This window comes from Neomonachus schauinslandi, chromosome 6, assembly GCF_002201575.2.
Source record: "Neomonachus schauinslandi chromosome 6, ASM220157v2, whole genome shotgun sequence".
Classification (NCBI taxonomy): domain Eukaryota; kingdom Metazoa; phylum Chordata; class Mammalia; order Carnivora; family Phocidae; genus Neomonachus; species Neomonachus schauinslandi.
In genome coordinates, this window is record NC_058408.1 from 9,266,336 (window position 1) to 9,291,893 (window position 25,558).

Sequence of the window (25,558 nt, forward strand, 5' to 3'; positions counted from 1 at the left end):
TCTGGGACTCCCTTCATTTAGCTGCACCTTTAGTCACAGACCAAGGCTGCAAAGTGGCTACTTGTGCTCCAGCTGTCCAGTTTGCATTCCAGCCAACCGGAAGGAAAGTTGACAAGGGACTCTGATGCTTTAAGGAGATTCCAGGAAGCTGCCACTCCACACTCCTGCTTATCAAATTGGAAGCAGCAAGGGAGGCTGGGAAGCAGGGCCAGGTGCCCAGCTAAAACTCTGGGGAGTGAGATTGGGGTGCACAGCTAGGTGTCCCTGCCTTAGTGCTTTAGGATGACGTGGAGGCTCGTGCTAAGAATGAGGGCAAGGTACGCTTTTACAAATAACCAGGTCTGGGGGCTCCTGGGTGGCTCAGTCGGTTAAGCGTCTGCCTTCGGCTCAGGTCATGATCCCGGGGTCCTGGAACGAGCCCCATGTCAGGCTCTCCGCTCAGCAGGGAGTCTGCTTCTCCCTCTCCCTCTCCCTCTGTGCTCTCTCTCTCTCTCAGATGAATAACTAAAATCTTTAAAAAATACCAGCTCTGATTGAAAAAGAGGTCTGCTGGATGAAATCAGACATTTTCTGTGGTAATTGTGACATACATTTGAGTGAGCCCTCCTGGTGCCCAGTCCTGCCAAGCTCCGGGAGCGAATGCTGAGTCACAGTTGGTCTTTCTGCTCCAGGGGTTGTAGGTTATTGGATTGACCTGTGGCTGCTTTTTGGTACCTAAGACACTTTCATTACATAACAATTGAGTGAGTTTCTGACTTAGGTGTTTGTATATGTGGGGTGGGGGAGGGGTGGTGGTAATTGTATCGTGGCCAGGAGAACCCATTTGCAGTGCATGGGTTCCGGGGCATCTGGGCCCCCAAGACTGATGGCCTTACAGATATTACCGGAGCGCATTGAATACCACCTCCCGGTTGCTACCATGCGGTCAGTTTGATTGGGAATCCCGTCAGCATGTTTGAGCTTTATTTTACTTTATCCAGGGCAGATTACTGCTGCTTTAGTTTTCTCGTGCCTGTAAATTAGAGCTTCAGAGCTGGGGGGTCAGGCAACCTCTGCCCCCAAAGAAGTGATGTAATGTCTGGGGGCCGTGCTGGACGCCGTATCAGTTAGTGGTGTGTTTCTTGCTTAATCTTAGTGACAGCGAAAGCTGCTGTCTAGAGTAATTGGGGTAACTTGCAAACAGTCCCAGAGGGAAGGAGCTAGATGGGGTGCCCCCTGCTTGAAGAGGCTGAGCATCTGGCCTTCTTGCCCTGTTAGCTAATGGTGGTGGCAAGTTCAGGGCAGGTGTTAAGGGACGTCCACAACCCATTCCTAAGGCCGGGGAGGACATGGTGAGTCAACGCACTTGACCTGGAGCTGGCTGGCTCTTTTCAGCCCTGTGTTGGGTGGTTGCTAGGCTTTTCTCTGTCTCAGCAGCCCTCTGCCAGATCCTGAAGCAGCTTACCGAGAGTGGGATAGGCACCTCGATGGGATTCCTAAATGTTGGTCAGCATGGCCCTTCATCTGTGTTCTTCTATAAGGCAGCTCTTAAATACTAGCCCATTGCTCTAGGGACACACCCAACCTGAAGGCCTCCTGGGCTCTCTGCTGGCCTCCATCGAGCTTCTCAGCAGCTAAGTGTTGAGGGTGGAGGGCTCTTAACAAAGAAGCCACCCAGAGCTCTGTTGCCCTGTTTGTTTTACTCTGTCAGCAATATTGGAACTGGACAGAGGACCTGAAGGATTAGATATGTGTGTGTGGAATGGACACACACCAGCAATAGCACAGTTAGATGGTGTCCGGGCCATCCGAGCCACCTCCTACATGAGAATCACTTTAGAGAAATCATACTTCCTATGGCAGGACAGGAACCTGCGGCCCCTCAGCTGCCCTCTTGGAAGGGCCAGCTGAAGTGTCTGTTGACTGCTTGCTCCTGGGGCTTCCCGAATAGGAAGTGTGTCTCTCTGAGAAACGAGGCTAGCACATTGTTCAGCACATCTGAGGGACTGGCCTGATCATCGAGTCGAGTGCTGGAATGTTCTCAGAACTACAGAGCCTTTGGGCTCCCGGTTACTGGCTTCTAACAGCTAGATTCTTTTGAACAGACTCCAAATTTAGGTTCCAGATATCTTGAACAGTGTGTGTGTGTGTGTATGTGTGTGTGTGTGTGTGTGTGTGTACTTTCAGCTTCTTTTTGATAACACAAATCCCTTGGCCTGCCTTTAGTTCTCTGAAATTCTATGACATTTACCATTATGTTGAGTCTCATGATGCCGTGGGACAGAGCTGTGTTATATTCCTAACCACTTGCCTCCGTGTCTCCTTTCCCCCATCGTTGATCTCTGGAAGTAGAGTCTGTTTATGGAGAATATCGGGGCTTTGGTTCTGGACTAGTGAAAAGAATTGGGCATTTGAAGTTAGAAGAGCTATGGTTTTGAGATTCAGCTCTGGGACCTTGAACTAGGCATTTAACTGATGGACTCTAAGCTTCAGGCTCCTCATTAGGTAAAAAAAGAGATAAAATAGTAACATCTTGTTGTAATGGAATTAAAGGAGATGGTGTCTTCAGATGCCATACAAGTGAAGAAATTGTAAATCCCCTTCACTGATTATTCCATACATATATGTGTGTCTGTGCGTGCGTGTGTATATACATATATATACATATATATACTCCCCTTTTCTAAAATTAACCTCATGTTGACCTGGACTTCATATTCAGACAGCAACCCACAGTCCTAGCTGGCTTATTTTCCACCTCCCCACCTCTAGAAAAATGTGCTAGAAGTGTCAGGAACAGAATATACTCTGGATACGTTGCACTGAATGTGGAGATGCCACGTAAAACTAAGCTCAGCCCTAGCTCCAGTGGGCAATAGCTGTTTGCCTGTGGGGTGCAGCCAGTGAGGGGGTGAGCTCTGGGGTTTGGACCACTTGGGTTGAGTCCTGGCCCTACCACCCATGCCCTGTGCAAGTCATTTAACCTGTCTTCATCTCAGTCTTGCCGTCAGTGGAGTGGGTATGATAATCCTTTCTATCACAGAGGGTTGTCATAAATAAGTGAGATCATTTTAAAATACCGAGCCGAGTACCATCTAGGAAGAAACTGCCCATTTTGCTCTTGTTACAATAATAATGTTTGCTTTTGATTGTAATCCACACGTTTGGTAACATTCACCACCTTAGCCATAGTTAGGAGTACAGTTCTGTAGTATTTTTTTTTTTTTTAAAGATTTTATTTGACAGAGACACAGCGAGAGAGGGAACACAAGCAGGGAGAGTGGGAGAGGGAGAAGCAGGCTCCCAGATGAGCAGGGAAGCTGACGCGGGGCTCAATCCCCGGACCCTGGGATCATGACCCGAGCTGAAGGCAGCCGCTCAACCGACTGAGCCACCCAGGCGCCCCAGGAGTACAGTTCTGTAGTATTAAGTACAGTCACATCGTTGGGCAACCAATCTCCTAAATTTTGTCATCATGTAAAAGTGAAACTATATCCATTGAACACCTCCCCACTTCCTCCCCTCCCCCAGCCCCTGGCAACCTCTATTCTACTATGTTTCTGAGAATTTAACTATTCTAGATACCTTCTTTAACTGGAATCCTACAGCTTTTGTCTTCCTGTGACATAATTATTATAAATCTTAGCCCACCACACCGATTGCACCCTTACCCACTCTGGGCATTTTCTGTAAGCTCACAACTGTCTGTCTTCTCCAACCCTAGTCATTAATGCCTTATTTCTTTTCTTTCTTTTTTTTTTTTTAAGATTTTATTTATTTATTTGACAGAGAGAGAATGAGAGAGAAAGCACATGAGGGGGGAGGGTCAGAGGGAGAAGCAGACTCCCTGCCGAGCAGGGAGCCCGACGCGGGACTGGATCCCGGGACTCGATCCCGGGACTCCAGGATCACCACCCGAGCCGAAGGCAGTCGCCCAACCGACTGGGCCACCCAGGCGCCCTAAGCTATTGCATTTTTTTTTTTAAAGATTTTATTTATTTATTTGAGAGAGAGAGAATGAGAGAGAGCACATGAGAGGGGGGAGGGTCAGAGGGAGAAGCAGACCCCCCGCCGAGCAGGGAGCCCGATGCGGGACTCGATCCCGGGACTCCAGGATCATGACCTGAGCCGAAGGCAGTCACTTAACCAACTGAGCCACCCAGGCACCCTGCCTTATTTCTTTTCTTTTTTTTTTTTGAGATTTTATTTATTTATTTGACAGAGAGAGACACAGCGAGAGAGGGAATACAAGCAGGGGGACTAGGAGAAGGAGAAGCAGGCTTCCCGCGGAGCAGGGAGCCCGATGCGGGGCTCAATCCCAGGACCCTGGGATCATGACCTGAGCCGAAGGCAGACGCTTAACGACTGAGCCACCCAGGCGCCCCTTTATTTCTTTTCTTGAGCGAAGGAGACACCTTGGAGTTCCAGTTCATCCTTTTGAAGAGGGCGGGATTAGGGGAAAGGGAAATTAACATGAAAGAGACCTAAGAAGAGGACATTAAATAAGGCAAAGACCATTTGGTTATGGCACCGGGGAGTCTCTGTAGGGCTCCTTCCTCCCAATCTTGTGAAAATTCAAACCTCTCCTCAAGTAGAGGAATAGTATAATGAACTCCTGTGTACCCGTTGCCCCCAACACCACAGCTGCCTAGATTTTTTAGAGGCCATTTTTGACAAGTTCCAGGAGGAAGAAAAGTCTAGACTAACCTGGAGATAGGCGTTTCTTTGCTTGTTCACGCAGTGGTGTTTATCTTTATGATAAAGGACTTCTGCCTTGGGACTTCTGACTACCTTATAGGTTGAGGACAAAAGGAAGCAGGATTGTAGGCAAGTCATTTCACCCGGTTTCCACATCTGGAAAGGACAGCACTTGTGACTTATAAGGGTGGTTGTCGTGGAGCACTTAGCCTAGGGCCTGACTTTAATAAAATTTGTTCTAGGTGATGGTGGCGTGTTTGTAGAAAGTAGGATCACCGAACAGGCCCATGAAAACATGGAACCGAGACATACAGCTGTGGACCAGCAAAACAGCCCAAAGACTTTATCTTTGATAAGAAATGGTGATGAACACTGGCTTTCTAAATGTGCTCATTAACCCAGTTTTATTGGCCATTATATCCATTTGTCCTAGGTTGTACCTGAGTGAAGGGAAATGATTGTTTACCTGCAAAATTAGGTAATGTAACTTCGTTATATACACGTTTTTTGGTAGTAGCGAGATTGCTACTCATATTTTTTCTAAAGAACATTTAATGGGTTTTAACTAGAAGTAAAAAATACCACGATTTGAATAATCAAGTAGATTAAATACATTTGGCTCCATGAAGCCCTCTTCATTTTTGTTCTGTCTTCTAATAAAAGCTACAGGTGTAGACTTTACCCTGCATAGCCTTAGGATGTAAGAAACAGATGTAAGTTAGGAAAAGGAAATGATGAGCTTGCACCTGTTTAAAAATGTATTATTTATAATTGTTTAGAGGATTTGATTCTGTTGTGGTATTTTCATTTTTGAAACTAGCTTAAGTCATGTGCAAGTTTTACCTTTCTATGATTTTCTGTGATTTTCTGTGATCTTTTCCCGGAATAGGTGCTGTTCCAAAAATCCTGTTTTAAATTCTTCTCTGTTAATGTGTGAAAATGTCAGAAAAGTAAAATAGTTTTCTTTTTTTTTTTAAAGATTTTATTTATTTATTTGACAGAGAGAGCACAAGCACAAGCAGAGGGAGAAGTAGGCTCCCCGCTGAGCAGGGAGCCCGACGTGGGGCTTGATCCTAGGACCCTGGGATCATGACCTGAGCTGGAGGCAGATGCTTAACCAACTGAGCCACCCAGGTGTCCCAATAATTTTCAAAATAATTAGCAATTGAGTCAAAATATTGTTCCTCCAAAGATCCTTATTTGGTTGTGTGTCACAATTTGTGCAACAGGAAATACTGTGCAAAATAGTTTGATGTGGATTGACTAGGGCAACAGGAATGTCCAGTTTTCCTTACGCTTGGACAAATCAAATTCGGAGCTTATGAGAAATGGAACTTTATAAAGTGTCCTGGTTTTTCCTTATTAAAACCAGTTGGTAAAGTTAAGTTCGATAGTGAAGCAAGCTCCCAAGACTGAGCCCAAGAAATCTCTAACTATGCCACTCTTTTCATCTCTTGTAATTAGGTCAGCCAGCTCCATAAGGAGGCTTGGCTATGGCTTGTAGGGTTTTCGTAATGTAGGCATTCTTATTTTTAAATTAATCTGTATACAGTGAAAAAAAGGAACGAGTTCATTTGGTAACTACTGTCCTTCACTCTCTCACTCTTTTGAGTGCACTGAGGTAGATTTTAGGTTCTGTACCCAATTGCAATTCCAGTGTGTGTGTGTGTGGCGGGGGGGGGCCTTCCACACATCAACAAGCATTTCTCGGACACGAGCAAGTTGTCTGAGAATTCACCCCAATAATTCTGACACTACCTGGAGATAGGCTCAGGCCCCACAGGTAGGGCTCAGTCCCGCGAGAGCGCCCCCCACCCCCTCTGCCCTGCCATCAGGTGTCCTCAAAAGCACCTGTCGTCACCTGTGCTCCTGGCTGACTGGCCAGAGATTGAAGGTTCCAGCTGCCCCTTCCTTGGGTTTGATTGATTTGCTAGAGCAGCTCACAGAACTCAAGACGTTTTACTTACAAGGTTAATGGTCGATTATAAAAGGATATAAGGCAGGACTGGCCAGGTGGAAGAGATGCCCTGTAGGGCCAGGTGTGAAGAGGAGTGGAGTTACCGTGCTCTCCGAGCGGACCACTGTCCCCACATTTCCACGCGTCCACCAACCAGAAGGCTCACCAAACCTCATCCGCTTGGGTTTGTGTGGACGCTTCATGACATACGCATTTCTGGTTATATCGTTGTTGTTGGCCCCTGACTTAGCCTCCCCCCTCCTCCCCTCTGCCTCCCCTCCCTGGAGGTCAGGATGGTAGGATGGAAAGTTCTAACCTGCTCCTCACCAGGCTGGTTCCCCTGGCAACCAGCCCCTATCCTTAGGTGCTTTTCAGAAGCCGCCTCCTCAGCATAGCAAAGACCGGTGCACTGCTCCCCTCACTTAGGAAATTCAAGGGCTTTAAGAACTCTGTGCCAGAAATGCAAGGAGGACTAAATACGGTATTTCCGATTTTCACAGCATCACAGGTAGATATGTGTATTGCTGACAACACGACACAAAGCGTGTAGGTTTGAGTTTATCTGGAACCAGCTGTCCCCTTCACGGCAGGGATACCCCATATTGGTTTAGGGGTTGGTCGTGTTTTGTGTCCCATGTCACTCCAGCTCATAAGTGGTGGTGCGTATTTGTGAAGCGGCCACGAGGCTTACCGTGAGTGTGAGTGTGAACAAGTCCATGGCGAGGCACTAGAGCAAAAGTAAGCCACGGAAGTAGGACGAAAGCCATGACCTTGGCCTTCTAGCTAACTGGCCGAGTTCTCTGGCCTGGGTTTTTGATTCCACGTGTGTGCTCCGTCACTTCGTGACCCAGAGGCCCTGGCCCTTTGAGCCATCAGCAACATCATCAGTGTGTCTTCTTTTCCACTTTCTGCTGTTTTGTGAGTATCTATACTGGGGCAGAAGCAGGGATAAATAAATTCGTGTTCCTTTGTATGAGTAGCTTTAGGAGAGACTTTATGGAAGAGGAGGTAGAAGTTACTGTCCTCCTCACCCCTGTGGCCCCTGCAGATACCTGCGAGTAGTAAGCTGTGTTCAGGAAGGGAGGAAGAGGCTCTGGGACACTCCCCGCTCAGCGGACTTTCTCCTTCAGCCTTCTAATCCGTCATGCAAGATGGTAGCCTCCGGATTCTTCCTTCCAGAAGCCACTGGTACAGGGCGTGTGCATCCGGGAGCGACTCTGCACACCTCTTTAATCCTCGGTGTTCTCTTCTTTCCTACAGTCTTCCGTCTGTGCTAAGATTGTGCAGCTCCTGGGACAGAATGAGGTGGACTGTCGCCAGAAGCAGGTGGTCATCCTGAGCCAGGACAGCTTCTACCGCGTCCTTACGTCGGAGCAGAAGGCCAAAGCCCTGAAGGGCCAGTTCAATTTTGATCACCCGGGTGAGTCAGGAGTTGAGGGTGTGTGTGTATGTGTGTGTGTGTGTGTGTGTGTGTGTGTTCACTGAGAAAATTGTTTGACCTCTCGGAATCTGTTTCTAGCGATAAAATGGGGGATAAATAAATACCTTGTGGGGTTATCGTGGGGCCTCAAGAAAGAATTTTGAAACACATTGCACAGTTGCATGGCTCAGTAAATATGGATGGAATCTGCATCTGAACGAGGGCGACTCCTTGTGAGCCTGTTGCTTGAGATTGGCCAGACACAGGACAGCACAGAGCTGGTTCTTCTGCCTCTTCTGATCTGAAGCAGCCCATGCCCCCTGCCCCCCATCCCACACGTGTGCACAAGGCAGGGTGTGAAACTCACTGATTGGTGGAAAGGACCGTGGAGGGTCCAGGATGTCTGCCTGCGTGACGTTTACCTTGACAGTCCCAGATCAGCACATTGCCCTTTAGCTGGTTTTGGTTCTTTTTTTTTTTTTTTTTTAAGATTTTATTTATTTGTCAGAGAGAGAGAGAGAGCACAAGGTGGGGGAGCGGCAGGCAGAGGGAGAAGCAGGCTCCCCGCTGAGCAGGGAGCCCCATGCGGGGCTCAATCCCAGGACTCCGGGATCTCATGACCTGAGCTGAAGGCAGACGCTTAACCGACTGAGCCACGCAGGCGCCCTAGGTTTTGGTTCTTAACAACTGTTGGAGTCAAAACTTGGTGCCCCTTATGGCTCCCTGAGTCACGTGTATGCTTTCCGGGTTAACGTATTCCAGCTCCCAAGACAGCAGCTGAACTTGGGGGGAGAGAGGTGGCTGAGGCCAAGGGTGGATAGAAAGGTAGAAAAAAGAAGTGAGTTTCTTGGAATGCATTCATATGTTCTATTTTGAGATCCAGGGAGTTTACCCTCTGCTTTGGGTAGAGATCTGGGTTTTTTCAGTGGGGGCTCCAGGTGGGGTATACGTCCAGGAAATAGATGTGGATGATTATAGGAGAAATCATTTTAAAATTCAGCAGCATTTTAACAGTCTGATTTCCTTCAGATGCCTTTGACAATGAACTCATCTTCAAAACACTCAAAGAAATCACCGAAGGGAAGACGGTGCAGATTCCCGTGTATGACTTTGTCTCCCATTCCCGGTAAGTGAGCTCTTGGGGGCTGGGCGTTGCTCCTCGCAGCTCCCAGAGCAGTCCGGTTTCCCAGGCTGCAGGCTGTGTCCTCCCCTCCCCCGTGCCCACGGCTGTCTGTGTGAGCGGCAGCAGCGTGCGCCGCGGGTGTGCATGGGTTGGGGAGTTTACCTGGTGCTTCCTGGAACAGTCTGCTCATCACGTTTTGCTAACTCTGAAAGGACAAGTTCATGAATTGGGGCTCGGGTGAGGGACTCTACACTTGTCCTGATTCACAGCACTGAGCGGTTGTTCCTGGAATAAGATGTAAAGGGGCTGGGCAGAGGATACAGGAAGAAGAACAAAGAAAACTGTTCTTTCTTCTCTCCTGGTTGGACCGGGCAGAGAGCTGTGAGGGCGCTGAGGTCACAGAGAGCAGCCGCTCAACTCCCAGGAGAGATTCTCAGTCGTGTCCTTTCTGCTGATCTGTGTTCGTGCTCCTGATTAGGTCTAGAGGAGGGGCTCATCTTCGTTCCCTCTGAGTGGTTGCCCGAGGCTCCTAGAGGACTTCACGCCTGCTGGCCAGGCTCCCAAAGTTCCCTCGAGCCTCCCAGGACTCTCTGCTTGCTCTGTCTCCTTGGGGACTTCCCAGGCAGACTCTAAACTTCTGAATGGCATTTAAAGCACGCGTAGCTGCTGCTTATTCTAGGCTAGTAATTGCTCAGTAAGTGTTGTTTTCAGCCCTGCGCTGTTTCGAAAGTTTCTCCCAGCTGCTTTCATTCTTCCCTCCCTTTCTTTCATTCTATCGAGTGGAATTTTTTTTTTTAAATGGGAAATTAGATTTCATGCATCTTTTACTACCAAATGCCTCTATAATTAAAAGCCCATCTTAATCTCCATGTGTGTTCCTTGAGTACACATCTCAGCCAGCCTTTGATGTGGGATTCCTCACATGTTCTGTGCCTTTCCCAGAACTTGAGGGTGTGGCAGAGATTGGTTGGAGGAGGAAGAGAGTGAACACATTGTGCTGGAAAGCCAGGCTGCTTAGCGCCTCGCCTTCATCCCTCACCAGTATCTTCTGAAGCGTGTCCTACTATGGACCAGATGCTACTGTGCCAAAAACTCAAAGAACAAGATGCACCTCCAGCCTCAAAACACCACAGACCGTGCAGGAATAAAGGGGTTTAGTACAGGAATTGGAGCTTCTAAGACTGTTGGGTGGGGCGCCTGGGTGGCTCAGATGGATAAGCGTCTGCCTTCGGCTCAGGTCATGATCCCAGGGTCCTGGGATCGAGCCCCGCATCGGGCTCCCTGCTCCTTGGGAGCCTGCTTCTCCCTCTGCCTCTCTCTCTCTCTGTCTCTCATGAATAAATAAATAAAATCTTAAAAAAAAAAAAGCGTGTTGGGGGCTGGGGGTGCTGGGAGAGCTAAGATCCGGGAGGCTATAGTCTAAGGGTCCAGGGTCCATGGCGAGTCCAAGAAGCTGCCACATCTGAGCCCTAGCTTCCAAGGGAGGGGGCGACTTGTGGAGTAGCTGCAAAGTTGCCTTGTGTGGCTATTAAGGTCTCTTAAAAGTTAGATGCGTTTTGTTTCATCGTCTACATTTCCCATTGGCAAAGCACCCTGGGACCCCAGAGGGAAAAGGATTCTGGGAATTGTAGTTTCTAGCCTTAGCAGGGAGTGGTGATGATGTCTTGTCCACAAGAGACACAAGGGAGCCCACCAGCTCTCAGGTCCAGGGCCGGGCACTACCTCAGAATTAAAATGCAGCTGACAACTAATGTAAGGGCCTATGGAGGAGTGTGAAGGAGGGAGGAAGGGCTGGAGTATTTAGAGCAGGTTGTATAAAGGAGGTGATCTTTAAGCTGTATGTTGGAAAGCCTAAGAAGTCGTTGGGGGAGGGGATTTTCAAGGTAACGGGTAGGGAAGCATTTCAGGGACAAGCTTGGTGGGGAATCGCAGCTGGTTAGGAGTGGCGGAATGGGGGTGAGTGTGCAGGAAGAGTGGCTAGGAGGCAGGCAGGCCCCAGAGAGGAGAGGCTGGGGACGCCAGGGCCAGAGCGCGAACATGTTGGCAGTAGGGAGTCACAGACGGCTGTTACGTGGGAGCAGATCATTCTGGTGGCAGGAAGAGAGGATCCACAATGCTGTTTATGAAGCCCTTGGAGTCGTAGCCCAGGCGAGAGACTCCTGAGGGCCTGAGGTCAGGCGGTGGAAATCCTGGTGGTTGGCAGGAGGCAGGACCTGACCAGATGGAGGAGGTGGGGGAGGGGTAGCGTGTGCAGCATGAGGTTCATGGATTAACCACGAAACCCCAGCAGAATTCCCCATCCAGATGTGATTCACCCCCCCCCCCCAAATTCCTTCCCAAACCATATATTTTATAGCCTTATTCTTTAGTGGCCCACAGCCCATCTCTTGTGAAACTCTGCCTGACCACTTTTGGCCACAGCAGTCCCTCAACTCTCAAGGGCCACTCGTTAGGGACCCAGCTGTTAGAGTTTACTGCTGCCAACCCATCCACGGGCCTTTCACGGTGACGTACAAACAGATGTTGGACTAAGAGAAGACTCTTGTTTGCTGTTAAATACCCTTCTCTGGCCTTGCCCCTCCTGATAAGCCAAACGAGAAGCTTGGATTCAGGTTATCTCAAATGCTCTAATCATCTCGGTATCTTATGTGGACTTCCCAGCCAGACTCTGAACTTCTCCACGGAATATTGCACCAAGTGTGGCTCCTCTCGTGTTCTGGGCTGGTAGTTGCTCAATCGATGTTGTTTTTAGCTCTGGGCTGTTTTGAAGGGTTCTCCTCCCTAGGTGTACATGCACACTTGGGAAGGGGTCGATCCCAGCTTCTTGGGGCACCTACAACAGCACGGACAGCGTTCTCCTTGCTTTCCCAGGATTGAAGAGCATGTTTGTTGAGTTGGAAAACCACCTACCTGTTCCTTGTTCGTGCTTACCAGCTAGGCGTCCTGATCGTGGTGTGAGCACACGTACACCTAGCATGGACAAGGTGCTCTCCGGTAGAGTGTTTCCCAGACGGAGCCCTGGGAGTTTCCCTTACCCCACACAAATGGAAACAGTCTCTGTTTCCCAGCAGAGACTTTTCCACCCTCCTTCCTGTAGGGCAGTTGCCTACAGCGGCTCATTGTTTTACTCACTCACTGATCCTTTTTTCTAGCCCATTTCCCTTCTCAGCTCTGTCCAGTTGGGTTCTTTATCCTAAACCACAGTGGGCACCCTGTTTTCTGGTAGCTGACATTCCTCCAGACTGGTGCTCCTCACCCCTGGCCGCATGTTAGAAACACCTGGGGTGGTTTTCTAAAATACCAGGGCTCTGACTCTACCCCAGGCAAATGAAATCAGAGCCCTGAGGGGTAGGGCCCAACTATACATTTTTTTTTCTTTTAAAGATTTTATTTATTTGACAGCACACAAGCAGGGGGAGCAACAGAGGGAGAGGGAGAAGCAGGCTCCCCGCTGAGCAGGGAGCCTGATGCGGGACTCGATCCCAGAACCCTGAGATCATGACCTGGGCCAAAGGCAGATGCTTAACTGACCGAGGTGCCCCAGGCATACATTTTTTTTTTTTTAAGATTTTATTTATTTGAGAGAGAGAGCATGCGCGCCCATGTGTGGTGGGGAGGGGGTGCAGAGGGAGAGGGAGAATCTTAAGCAGACTCCATGCTCAGCGCAGAGGCTCAGTCTCACGACCCTGAGATAAGACCTGAGCCAAAACCAAGTCTGAACCAACTGAGCCACCCAGATGCCCCCAGGCATACATATTTGTTCTGAAGCTCCCCAGATGGTTCTGTGTGCATCCAGAGTTCCATCACTGGCCTAGAGAGTCTCCTCCTCATACTCACCCGGTCCTCTTCTGTTGTCTTTTATGCCTCATGTTCTGCCACTTTGGTAGTTGTTGCCGCCTTAGAACTTAGACAGGAACCCGAGGGTCTGAGCTAATAAGGAATCAAAGAGTGTTTATGGGAGGGAAGTTCAGTGCATCCTCTTGCATGGGCAGCTGCTGGGGTCCCTGTGTTTGCACAGATAAACCCATTGTCTTAAATGTTTTATTTGGTTTTATTCCTCAATGTCCGCCTAAGTAGTAAACCTTGCAGTGGAAACTGTTACCTTCCTTTCAGTGACTTGAGCAAGAGGCAGTAGAGGATGGTTAGGACAGAAGCAGATGGCAACCCTGTGGGGCAGATGGGGAGGTAGCGCGCACCCCTGCCTCACTGAGGAGGAGGAGGAGGGCCTCCAGGCCCGGACCCACAGTCACAGTGCTGCTCATGCCCGAGCCAGACCAGATGGACCTCGGGACGCTTTCCTTCCCTGTAGATGCTTCCTCTCCTCTCTCTCCTTCTCCGCAACTTCCTTTTTCTGCCTCCTCCTCTCCCATCCCTTCCTGCCTCCTTCAGTTGCCTCCGGACAAGGGGAGGGCGTGGGGCTGTTGGGAGAAGACTGTGAGTTTCTGTTTGTGAAAGTTCAGTGTTAGCTTCCATAAATGCCGGGCCTGAGAGCATTCCTGGAGACGCCCCCAGAGAGAAGAAGAAATCACATCTGCTTCTGTCTGTCTCCATTGTGTGTTCAACAGCATGTTTGTTTTTTTCTTATCCCAAGGAGAGGGATGACTGCCTTCTCTTTTTATGGTGAGAGCTCAGAAGAGCTGGTCAGAGACCTTTGCCCCGGTCGTGATGGCCCTTTGGTTGGTCTTCAGTGGTGGTCTGAGGGCCCTGCAAGGCTGCGTTAGCTCCCCCTTCCGGTCCTGCTGTAGGTCTACAGGGAGGGGACCCCAGACTCTCAGACAGACACTGCTATCCTCCTCCCTTTGCTCACCCTGCCTGGTTCGGCTCATCATCTGCTCTGTGCTTTGCAGGAAGGAGGAGACGGTTACTGTCTACCCCGCGGATGTGGTGCTCTTTGAAGGGATCCTGGCCTTCTACTCCCAGGAGGTGCGAGACCTTTTCCAGATGAAGCTTTTCGTGGACACAGATGCGGACACCCGGCTCTCCCGCAGAGGTGCGTTCTAAAAGCCTCCAGTGGCCCTGTTGGTGGCCCAGTCCAGCTGAGTGAGTTCAGCCCCAGGATGTCCTGCTTCTCAAACACTTGGTGACATCTGAGAAGGGGTTAGTCACTGTGTTGGGTAATGAAAGGCCTGTGAGGTCACGAGATGAAATCAGAAGTTTACATTGTGATTTTGCTGGAGAAAAGTTTGATTAAATGCCCAGTTCTTTATGGTTTTCCCACAGGCATCGTAATCAAGACAGGAACTAACTAGGATGTCTGGGGGGTAGGAATCCTAGTGACTGCAGCACTGGGCAGCTTATCCCACCAGCCCACTTCTCTAGCCCTTTATTTTCCAGAAAGCTCTGTGGAGGTTTGGTGACTCTGTTCAGCCAGCTGCGGAGCAAAGTCGCTCGGTCATTCCCTCTGCAGGCCTTACTGAGGGTGTGCCTGTGCAGGTCCCCATGCCTGGTGTCCTGAGGGACAGCTGCCCTTCGCTGGGGAGCAGAGCCCGTGAATTCAGCCCTGCAGGGATGGAGTGGAACCCTTGCTCCCCGCCGCGGAGATCAGGAGGCTTCACGGGGGATGGGGTAGGGTGATGACATAGACAACCCATGAAATTACACGGTGCAGATACAGACACACGGGGCTTGTTCCGGGAAGCAGGTGGCTGGAGTTCCTAGAGGGCTGTCCGAAGAGATGCTGGAAATTGCTTGAGGCAGATTACGGGGACGTGGCTTCCCATTTGGTCCCTGGTCCACGAAGGTGAGCTACCGAGGGGTTTTGAGCAGGGCAAGCAAAAGGGCCTCGGCTCTCTGTTGGGAGATGACTCTGATGGAGGGAGTAGAAGTGAAGACTGCAGGTAGGGCTGCTGTAGGAGGTGGCAGGGATGAGAAAGGTACCAGCAGAGTCAGAAAATGACAGCTCCCCCCCCCCCGCCCGCCCCTGTGGAGGCCGTGGGGGTGGGGGTGGGGGTGAGGAAAAGAGCAACAGAAGGTGAGGAAAGTGATCAAGGCTTCAAGTCCCCGTTGTGTGGAAGAGGAACGAGACCCCGGGAGTGACTCCTAGTCACAGAGCAAATCGTGGGCAGATTGGAATTTTATAAGTTCCAGCCCAGAGCCTTCTGACCTCAAATTCTGTGACGTTTTCTCTTCTCGGTTCATGAAACAGATTTGTGGTTTATCCACTTAAACGTCCTCTCTTTGCAAGAACTATAAATGGAACCAGCGGAATATAGAGAAATGAGTCCCTGGGTTTTGTCCTCCCAAGGAGTAGTGTCTGCATGCTATTAAGTGAATTGTTGTTACACTCTAATCCCAGGTGGGGTGTGGGGGGGTAGAACTCCTCGATGGAAGAAAGGAGGGTGGGAGGCCCATATTCTAGTCCCAAAGCCTCCAGCTAGCTTTGTGACTTTGGTGGCTCTTGGGACTCGTGTGACCTCCCAGGCTTGGGTTTTTTTATGGGTAAGATGAAAGAAACAGGACTATTTTTAGGGTCATGACTTTGGCCAGGAAAGAGTTGCATGGTCTTTTTTAATAGATAATCAAGGCCGGAGGCTGATAGTCCCTCATGCATCTGCCCCAGGGCCTGGCTTATCACCTTAGTCCCCAGACCCAGGTCCTGCCGTGGTTGATCTACTCGATGTCCCCATTAGTCTGTTAAATCAGGGAGGCAGCATGATGCACCTGGGGAGAAATTGGAGTCAGATGAACTGGACTTAAATCCTGATTTCACCATTTAGTAGATGTGTGACCTTGGGCAGGTTATGTTGTTACCTCTTTGTACCTCATAAATAGGGATACTCGAGTTGGTTGATTACATATTGATCAGTACCCCTGGGTTGTGAGGGTGAGCTGTAATGCAGGTTAAATGCCTGGCGGTGCATTAGCTGGTGTGTTAGATCAGGAGTCTGCTTTGCCTCAGATGGTAGATGTTCTGCCTGAGTTTTCCATCAGGACTGGTCAGAGCCCCTGAGTCGTCATTGCATCCTCAGGAGCTGGGACACCGGCCTGATCCCATTGTTCGGTCAGCACATGGTACTGAAGCCCCGGGGGGTGCAGTTATGCTTGAGGGAGGAGCGCATGCGAGCCGTGGCCCAGGAAAATAGAACCAAGTTTGAGAAGTACAGAATTCAGAGTCCTTGGAAATCAGACGATCTTGGCCTCTGATTCAAACAGATCATCATGGCACCGATGACGTGGAAAATTCTCCCTTGCTCTCTTATACTTGGATCATTGTGCGAAACGGGGGCGAGGGGGAGACAGGAGGTGACGGTGGCTTTCTGTGGGGTTTCTCTGGCCGCTTTCCCTCTCAGACCTCTGTCTTCTCCTGTCACCTGCTGGCGAGTCACTTTCTGGTGGACTCTTGGGACGTTCCACATGCAGCTTCTGCAAGTTCAGTTCTCTGTCCAAGTAGCACAGAAAACATGCCTGGCATGTGCTTTGTGGGATGGGAGGGTGGGTTAGTCAGGAGCAGCTGCTGGGCCTCAGAACAGTCCTGGAGACTTGAGTTAGTGCCATGGTTTTACCGTTCCACTGTCACACTTCCTGGGCTTGTGACCCTCGCGGTCAGAGTTGACCATCATGTGGGACGGGGGATTTGCCTTTGAGCCATGCAGCCTTGGAAACACTTACCTCCATCACGGGAACCCCTCATACTTTGGGGGTTTTGGTTTCTCCCAGCTTTCACCTCCCCTCCATGTGTGTTATTTACTCTTAAGCCACCCTTGAATTCGGGGACGGGGAAGAACTGAGACAGGGGACCAAGGAGGGCTGACACCTACTCTCTATACTGCTATAATTCTCTGTGTCCAGTTCCCATAGCTTCAGGGCTGCAGTGGACCTTGAGATAGTCTGTTCTGTTACTAGAGTAACACATTTCCTCAACTAATTTTTAAAGTGAATCAGCTGAACCATTGAGGAATTATATTTATTCTGGGTCCTTTTAAATTTCGTTCTTGGCTTTGGCTGACTAGAGGAGCCCTGGTGGCTTTGGAAGGGCGGCCGTGAGAGCCAAGCAGGGAAGGTAGGCAGACGGGTAGTTTCCTGCCCTTTCCCCCCTCTTCTGAAAGGGCCTTTCCTTTCCAAGCAAATGTGCTGGGTCAGAGTGATGATCAGTGAGCCGGTTTTGAGTCCCTGGAGTTTCCGGTTTGTGCCAAGACCTTGTGGTGACTCAGTCCTTGGCTTGGCCCTGTTTCCTAACTTCGCCTGAGGAGCAGGGCACTTCGGTGCAGTGAATGGGCTGGCCTTGTGTTGCCCTTGGCTTGAGGAGGGGTCTCGGGCTGTTTGAGGTGATAACTCAGTGGAAGGCTCTCGGGGAGCAGAGGTGGGCGATGCCTTTTGATTTTGCACATTCCCAGTGTTTGGGCAACATTCTCACCCGTTTCCTGTTTCCTTTTCCAGGGTAGAAACTGTAGGATGGCTCCTCCCTGTCTTCCCTGTTTCGCCCTCCCCACTGTGTCTTCCCACGTGTCTGTGCCCTGCTGTCCCTCCCGTACTGCACCCCCCACTCCCTGTTGTTCTGCGGGACCCCGCTCTCGGTGTGCTCTGCTCCCCTGTGCTCGCCTGAGCTCACAGATGCTGCCCTTCCAGGGGTCTGCTCTGTCAGGGAGCCATCCCTCTCCTGAAGCTTCCCAGATTCTGTTACCATCATAATCCGTGGCAGAAACTCAGGTTTATTGAACGCATACTATGTGCCAGCCACAGCGCTGAAGAGTTTCATGTCCATCCTCTTGTATTCTGAGGAGTAACGGCTTGATGAGAAAGTCTCTGTGTATCATGTCTCTATTTTACAGTTAAGGAAAATGAGAGTCACAGAGGTCGAGTAACCTAAGGTCACAGAGGTAAGAGTGGGGTCAGGATTCCAACCCAGGTCACTTTTGCCTGCATTGCTCCCGATGGCGGGCCAAGGGGTAGCTCTGGGCCCTGGAGCAGCCTCAGTGTGACTCTCCTGCTCCCCACACTCTTCCCCCGGCACCTTCCTCATGCAGTGGCCTGGCAGGGGGAGCTGTCGGGAGGAGCTGACAGGTGATAAGGGGGCTGCAGGCTGGGTCCCAGGGCAGCGGGAGAGCGTGAAAAGCATGTCTTGTGAAACAAGCACATCAGGCTTTTGCAGGGCTTTTAAGTAAAGCTGCCTGAGTGCGGGCGTGTGTTTGTTTTTTCCCCCAGCTCTGATACCCTTTGCCCTGGCTTCCTTTTTTCTTTGTACTTTATCTGGGGACGTGAAGAAATTGGAGGCCACGCTGGCTGTGTGTTCTGGCCCAGGGGAGCCCACTAGCTGGCGTGCCAGGGCTCCCGAGGCCTGTGGGGGTGAGCCACGTGGCGGCTCGTCGGCGGCCTCCTTGGCCCCATCTCCCTGGCCCCCGGCGCCTGAATGCCCGAGAACACCGTTTCCCCGGCTGGGCGAGGCACGTCTCTCAGCCCCGGGGCCGGGAGGGGCTGTGAGGCAAGTCCTGACAGCGCATTAAAGGCCAGGGTTCATGCGGAGAAGGCTCCTTGTAAATGGAGGGGCTGGCGGAGGAGTCAGGAGGTCTAGCAGCAGCACCTCACGCTCTGGAATGTGGTCTTCTAGTCATCTGATCCTCACAGAGTGCACACCAGCCCGAATCCTACCCGCGGCCCCTGCGTGCGTGCGTGCGTGCGTGCGTGCGTGTGTGCGGACGCACGGAATTATCTAGAGACGTGGCTGTCCAGAAATTCACTCACAAGTGTCCCCTAGTTCATTTGCGGTGAGGTGCATCCCTCGCTCAGTCTAACCTGAGCAGTGGTCGAGAGGAGCCAAGAGGCCTTCACGAATGATCGTTGATGGACAGGGTACCCTTTCAAGGTGGGGCTGGAAGACTGAGCAGCCGTGGTACTAAGATTTACAACACCTGTTTGGAGCGAATCTCCTTCCAAACTCTCACTACCGAGTTCGGGGGGAAACTGAGGCTCAGGGATGTTAGTGCCGAGTGGCAGAGCCAGGATTCCAATCCCTTAGATGGTTGGACCCTTTTCTGTTTGTTTGTTTGTTTGTTTGTTTGACAAAAGACTCTGTTAAAATAATAAAGGTGTTGGATGAAAGTCCCTAAATGACACTGTCCCAGACAAGAAGGTAGAAGATGGTGAGTGTGGATCAATCTGGGTGGCTTTACACCTCCAGCCCACCATTTCCAAAACCATGGTATGGCCGTCTTTCACTAAGTAGTTTTCTGTTTGGCAAGCCTCCCTGCCTGAGGTTAGCAGGAATGGCTGACCACAGCTGGACTCTCTGCCTGCCCTCCACCCCTGTAGGGGCTGGAATGTGGGGGGAGCCAGGCATGATAAGGTGGCACATCAGCAATAGGTCAGTGGACTGCACACAGGTAAGTAAGTGCAAGGGGACAGCGTCCAGGTGAGCAAGGGGCTCCTTTGCCAGGGAGCCCCACCACCTCTCTGGGCCCCGTCTACTCCCTGTTACGAGCTCCGCAGGACTGTCCTGCTTTTTATGTTGTTCACACTGCAGATTTATTTGGGTCAAATGCTGCTTGAAACCAGAAGACTGTTGGCTGAGGCTGGACAGCCTTTTGCTTCAGAGATCCTTATGTCATAGCCAAATTTGACTATAGCAATAAAAATGTAACTTGTTTTTCTTGAAGCTGCTGCTGACCTGCTCTTGGTCAAGTCTCTCAGGAATCCGGCTTGTGAATCATCCAGAGTAATTGTGGAGTCCATGTGAGCCTGGTCTGCCTCACGAAGGGTGGACATGTGTTGGCTCATGCACCATTTTCTTGATTCTTGTTTTTCCTTTTCTTATAGTATTAAGGGACATCAGCGAAAGAGGGAGGGACCTTGAGCAGATTTTATCTCAGTACATTACGTTCGTCAAGCCTGCCTTTGAGGAATTCTGCTTGCCAGTGAGTTGTGTTCTTGGTTTGTTTTTTGTTGAATTTAGAATTTAAAACTGAATCGTACACATAAAGGTATGTAAGTTGATGGAGCCCCCAGCCTGAATTTCATTCCTCTCTGAATGATCCTCTGTCTTCCCTCCAGTCCCAAGAAAGGGCAACCTTTGAGGCTTTGTGTTCTCTGGGAGCTGTAGGCCACCATCTTCATCAGAATGGTCCTTCAGGGTCCTGCTGTCTGACTCCAGCAAGTTCTGCAGTCCTTGCTTGGTGGGCTCAGGGTGTGAGGGTGTGCCATACCTAAGCATAGACTTGGCCATTTGGATCTTCAAAAGGTCTGTGATGGTTGCATATTGGTGCAGGGAGGGCTCAGCAATAGGGTATTTCCTTCTGAATCTCTTCTGCCACTGCATTGAGCCTCCCCGCCCCTTTGAGCTTGTCTTTGGCCCCTGGATACGTTCCCCTATGGGAAGTATCCTGCCATGCTGGAATAAGCTTCCATACTTCTGCCCTGGCTCAGGCTCATCAGTCCTCCTATGGCAGCTGGGAACTCTCTGGGGAGGTGGCTTTCAGAGAAGGAAGGTTGGGGATATGGGGAATTTTCAGCGTTTAGTGAATCAGCCCTTGGCACAAGAAACACACTCGGTTTCATGGGGACAGACAGGTGAGTGTTGAGGGAGGGCCACCAGGGATAAGAGATGCAGAGTGGTGGGGGGGGTGGGGGGTGGTGGTAGAGGAAGACGTAGGAGACGATGTTGTTTGAGACGCCTGCCCCTGTGTCGTGTCTGCACCGGGTTGGCCTCACCATGGTCTAACTCCCTAATGATTTATAATTAAGCTGTGAGAGTGGGGAGACATTGGGGCTTAGCCTGATCTTGGGTAATCTCTTTTGGGAGATTGGAATCTGAGGGCATCGAGAGTAGAGTGAGGCTGAGTGTGGGAATTTCTCTGTTTCTCGTAGTAATGAACTTGTCTTTCTCCTGGAAAAGTATGATCTCAAACTATCTGTTCCTTCAAGTCTGTTAGAAGGTTTTGCATCAAACCAGACTATACTTTTGTTTCAGATTGGGGACAGGTGGACTTTCTGAGTCAGTCTGAGTAACGCTGATGCCCTAGTCATTCCCCTGGAGAGGATTGGGTCACAGGATTAGGTTTCTGGGCAGAGGGCAGAGGGAGTGGAGAAGCCGGGAAATTCTATCTGTCCATCTATCTCTCTGAGGACTTCTCCTGCTCTTTTTACCTTAATAATAGAGCAAGGTAAACTTATTGGACATAAATTAGAGTTAACTGCCAATTTTCTGCTGTTTCACTTAGTTGTAATGGAGCTTAAAATTCTGCACGTTTTCTGGGTGGTTTCTGCTTGTTCCCACTGTCCAGCCACTCTTTGCTCAGGGAAAGCCAGGTGCTTGGATCTGATAAATTGTCTGCCTAGTTCAGGTTGGGTTTGGGCCTGACACAGTTTTCCATTTGAACGGTTCTAGTACAGAAGATGCCCACGCGCTGAAGGCATTTTTGTGGTCTTATCCTAAACTTGGGTCATACACCAGAACACACTTATTTGTAAAGTGGTCCACAAAATCCCAGTAAAATAAGAAAACAAAAAAGGGAATGTATCTAGTTGTGGCTTTACTTTGTTTTAAGTGTGATAACAGAGCCAATGAAAATGGTCATGGGGGGAATTATTTTTCTTGGGTTTACCCTTGCGTTAGGATCAATGGTGTCACCTTTCAGACTGTGTGTAGAAGTCCAAGGTGAACCACTTCCCTTTTTGATTTGGGTTTTTCTAATTCATATCTTTCTTGATAGGGAGGAGGCAGTTACAAGTTTGGTTTCAAAGACCACGTTCTCTGTACAGGTCATAAGCTTAAACAGTATTAAACCATTAATAATGAGAAATCAAGAGAGCTGATATATTGTAATTGAGATAAAGGGGATAAAAAATACTATGTTCGTAGCCTCAAGCTGCCACCCTCTGGGGTCAGTGGTAGAGAGGCTGACCCTTCGCTCATGGCCCCTCAAGAGGGGCTTGGGCCAGTTTCTCTGGAACTCCTCTTTAATGCATTGTGAATATCTTTCTCCACAGACAAAGAAATACGCTGATGTGATCATTCCTAGAGGTGCAGATAATCTAGGTGAGTCCTGGTCAGGTCGGGGGGTGGAGGGTTATCCCCTGGGGCATAACTTCTACCCTATGTCAGTCCTACTTTGGGACAGGATATGGTGACCAAGCAAGGCTCCATGGATGTGGCTGAACCACTGCTCTTCTATTGGGATCCAGAAAGGAATTTTTGCCTACACGTTTGGCCTTGGGAACAGGCCCCTGTGCATACGTGTGTATGGACCTGGTGACAAAACAGGAATTCGTGCTTCTCTAGCAGAAAGCAGAGGGCTGGAGACTCTCCTCTGCTGTCCCTCCCAGCGATGACACTTTGGGGCCTTGCATCCAAGGCCACCTTTTAGCAAAAGCACATTTTCTTCTTAATTTAGAATGGCCTGCCATCAAGGTAGCCTTTCCAAAAGGGAGTTGTTTGCATTTATTTATTTATTGGTTTTGGCTTGTCTGAGAAGTAGGGGTACCTCTGGACTGAGGCAGGCTGGGGCATAATCTGTGAGAAGTCCCTATCTTCTCATTCTCTTATTTATTTATTTATTTATTTATTTTTAAAAGATTTTATTTATTTATTTGACAGAGACACAGCGAGAGAGGGAACACAAGCAGGGGGAGTGGGAGAGGGAGAAGCAGGCTTCCCGCTGAGCAGGGAGCCTGATGCGGGGCTCGATCCCAGGACCCTGGGACTGTGACCTGAGCCGAAGGCAGACGCTTAACGACTGAGCCACCCAGGAGCCCCTCATTCTCTTTTTTAATTAATTTTAACTTTCCTGCATTTAAACAGTTAATTTTTTTTTTTTTTTCTGAGCCATTTGAGAGCCCATCATAGCGATGAATATTTCACTGTGTATTTCTTTCTTTTTTTTTTTTTAAGATTTAATTAATTTATTTTAGAGAGAGAGAGAAAGGGGGAAGGGCAGAGGGAGAAGAAGAGAGAAAATTTCAGAAAGACTCCCCACTGAGTGTGGAGGCCGACAAGGGCCTCGACCTCATGAGCCCAGGATCATGACCTGAGCCGAAACCAAGAGTCGGATGCCCAACCAACTGAGCCCCCCAGGCACCCCTCACTGTGTATTTCTTAAAGAGAAGGGCATTTTCATTCATAGCCATGGAACAGCCATGCCATTCAGGGAGGTGAAGATTGATAGTCTCCTTTGACAGATTTGAGTACAGGCCCGTTGTTTTGTAAAATGGCCCTCAATTTGGATTCATCTTTGTTTCCTCATGATTGGATTCAGTTTATACAAGCTGGGGAGAATACCATAGGAGAGATGTGTTGCATGTTCTTCGCAGCATCTCAGGGCGCACTTGATGTTTATTCTGTGTCTGGTGATGTTAACATCAATCACTTGCTTGAGATGTATCATTTATTTCTAATGCTAGGAACAGAGAGTCCCATATTACATTTCCTTTAGAGGAAAGAGCCTTCTGTGGGGATCAGGCTACTTGGGACGGGGAGCTGGTGGGTTCCCTGGTAGAAGGCTTGTCTCCTCCCCGCACTGTCCCTGACGCGGCCACTCTTTGCCTCACAGTGGCCATCAACCTCATTGTGCAGCACATTCAGGACATCCTGAACGGAGGGCTCTCCAAACGGCAGACCAATGGCTATCTCAACGGCTACATCCCTTCACGCAAGAGGCAGTCGTCCGAGTCCAGCAGCCGGCCCCATTGACCCCTCTCTCCTTCAGGCCTGGCCCCTATCTTCAGGAGACAGGAGGAGGGATCAGGAGGCACTGTTCATCCGTACATGTGCTTTCCTAGGACATTGCTGTATTTAAGAACACACCATGGAGATGACATGCCTTTGTTTTTCCTTTTTTTTGTTTTTTTTGTTTTGTTTTGTTTTTTGTGCTTTGGAGCGGCGAAATGAAACCGAATTTGACCCTGAGCTTAAATGACAAACTGTGCCAACTACTACTGGTGATGCCTAATTATGAATCCAACGTGTAACCAGTTATAAATACATATATATATATATAAAAGGATCTATTTTTGTGTAAATGTACAAATACTGTAAAGCTGTTTGCTGTTAAGTATTGTGCAGGAGGGCCTGTACTTGAGTGTTCGGGACTCGAGAGCTGGAGTCTCACCGAGGGGCCATGGCCGCTGTGTTCCGGGGCGGTGGGGGGTTGGGGGGCAGGAGAAGGGAGGTTCCCGGCTCATGATTCTCGGGCCTGTGTGGCTCGAGGACTATGGAGTTGGGAGCCTTGGATTGCCCCTGCCCTGCCAGATGCCACATTCTTGGAGCTGGAGCTTAATGATGTGTCGACAAGAGATACTCTTTTCTTTCTTTCTTTCTTTCTTTCTTTTTTTTTGAGTTGAAATTAGGCAAGACCTCAGCTCAAAAATCAAACTCAGGGAAGACGCCCACTGAGGAGAACAAGTCTTCTGTGTTTTCTTCTTGCCCAATGCCCCACCTCTGGCTGCCCGGGTAGCTCAGCCACTCCTTCCTGACCCCCTGTTTCTCAGTCTCAGTCTCTCCAAAAGCCAAAGCTGCCCCTCTCTCCTTCCCTGACAGGGATTTGACAGGCTCTCTTCTGGTAAGATGGGGAAGGAGAGAGTGGAACGGTACCTGGTGTGGGGTCTGAGGAAACTTTCGCTGGCTCCCCGTGCCTCCCGGGGAAGTCTGCAATCAGACTCCTTGGGCCTTTTCCCAGAGGGTAGCATGCATGATGGCCTCTGGAGTCTGGGCTTTGGTTGAGGACTTCTGCTGGCAGAAGGACAGCTGACAGCCCTTTGCAGGGTGGCATGGGGAGTGAGTGGTAGTTTCTGCTCACTGAGACGCAGGGCCTGGCGACGGGGCGAGGACAGCACACACCTTTCAGCAGGAATGCTCGCTAGCAGCATGCCAGCCAAGCGGATGGCCATGGTTACCGGGGAGAGACTCCCACCTCTCCTGAGGGCTCCCTCTTTGAGAGGAGTACAGATCCCTGAAGATTCTTGGTGGAGGGGTGGAGGAAGTGGGGGGATCAAGTGAGACCCAGGAGGGATGATGCTTGGGTCCTAAAGCCTCCACTGTTAACTGCAGACGAGCCAGAGCCTTCCATTTCTCTGTTGATGGTCTCAGTGCTTGGCAGGCCATGCCCGCAGCCTTTCCACCGCCTGAAATGTTTTGGGGGAACTTCTGTCCCCCGCCCCCCACCCCAGCTTTCCTAGCCTGCTGGAGCCATTCGGGTACATCTGACACACACCGTGTCTCTCTAGTCACACCGAATTGTCCCTCAGACTCACCGCCATCCAGTTTTGATTCCCCCTTTCTGGACTCAATGTGACTCTCACTCTGGCCATTTCAAGAAGTCAGACCTCCTCCCCGGCAGAGCTTTGCCACCCCTGAGACATTGCAGAGACAGCTGCAGGCCCTGGAGGGGGCTCGCTGGGGTTGGAGCAAGGGAAGGCTCCTGAGGTGCCTACGTCTGAGGCCGGTACTCACCGGGAT

The 25,558-nt window shown here is 50.1% G+C and overlaps 1 protein-coding gene across 2 annotated transcripts in view; it reads left to right on the forward strand.

Annotated features, from left to right (window-relative positions):
- Positions 1-24,164, forward strand: part of UCK2 (uridine-cytidine kinase 2) — a 70,945-nt gene extending 46,781 nt beyond the window's left edge. Inside the window, exons 1-7 of one of the 2 annotated variants that reach the window (XM_044916303.1) lie at positions 2,521-2,559; positions 7,895-8,054; positions 9,084-9,180; positions 14,025-14,167; positions 19,927-20,024; positions 22,096-22,144; positions 23,655-24,164. In XM_044916303.1, coding sequence (XP_044772238.1) covers positions 2,521-2,559; positions 7,895-8,054; positions 9,084-9,180; positions 14,025-14,167; positions 19,927-20,024; positions 22,096-22,144; positions 23,655-23,794 — 726 coding nt within the window. In that variant the 3' untranslated portion in view covers positions 23,795-24,164. Of the gene's footprint in view, positions 1-2,520; positions 2,560-7,894; positions 8,055-9,083; positions 9,181-14,024; positions 14,168-19,926; positions 20,025-22,095; positions 22,145-23,654 lie in introns of those variants that run through there. The other variant, XM_021698407.2, reaches the window with a different exon arrangement.
- The last annotated feature ends 1,394 nt before the right edge of the window (positions 24,165-25,558 follow it).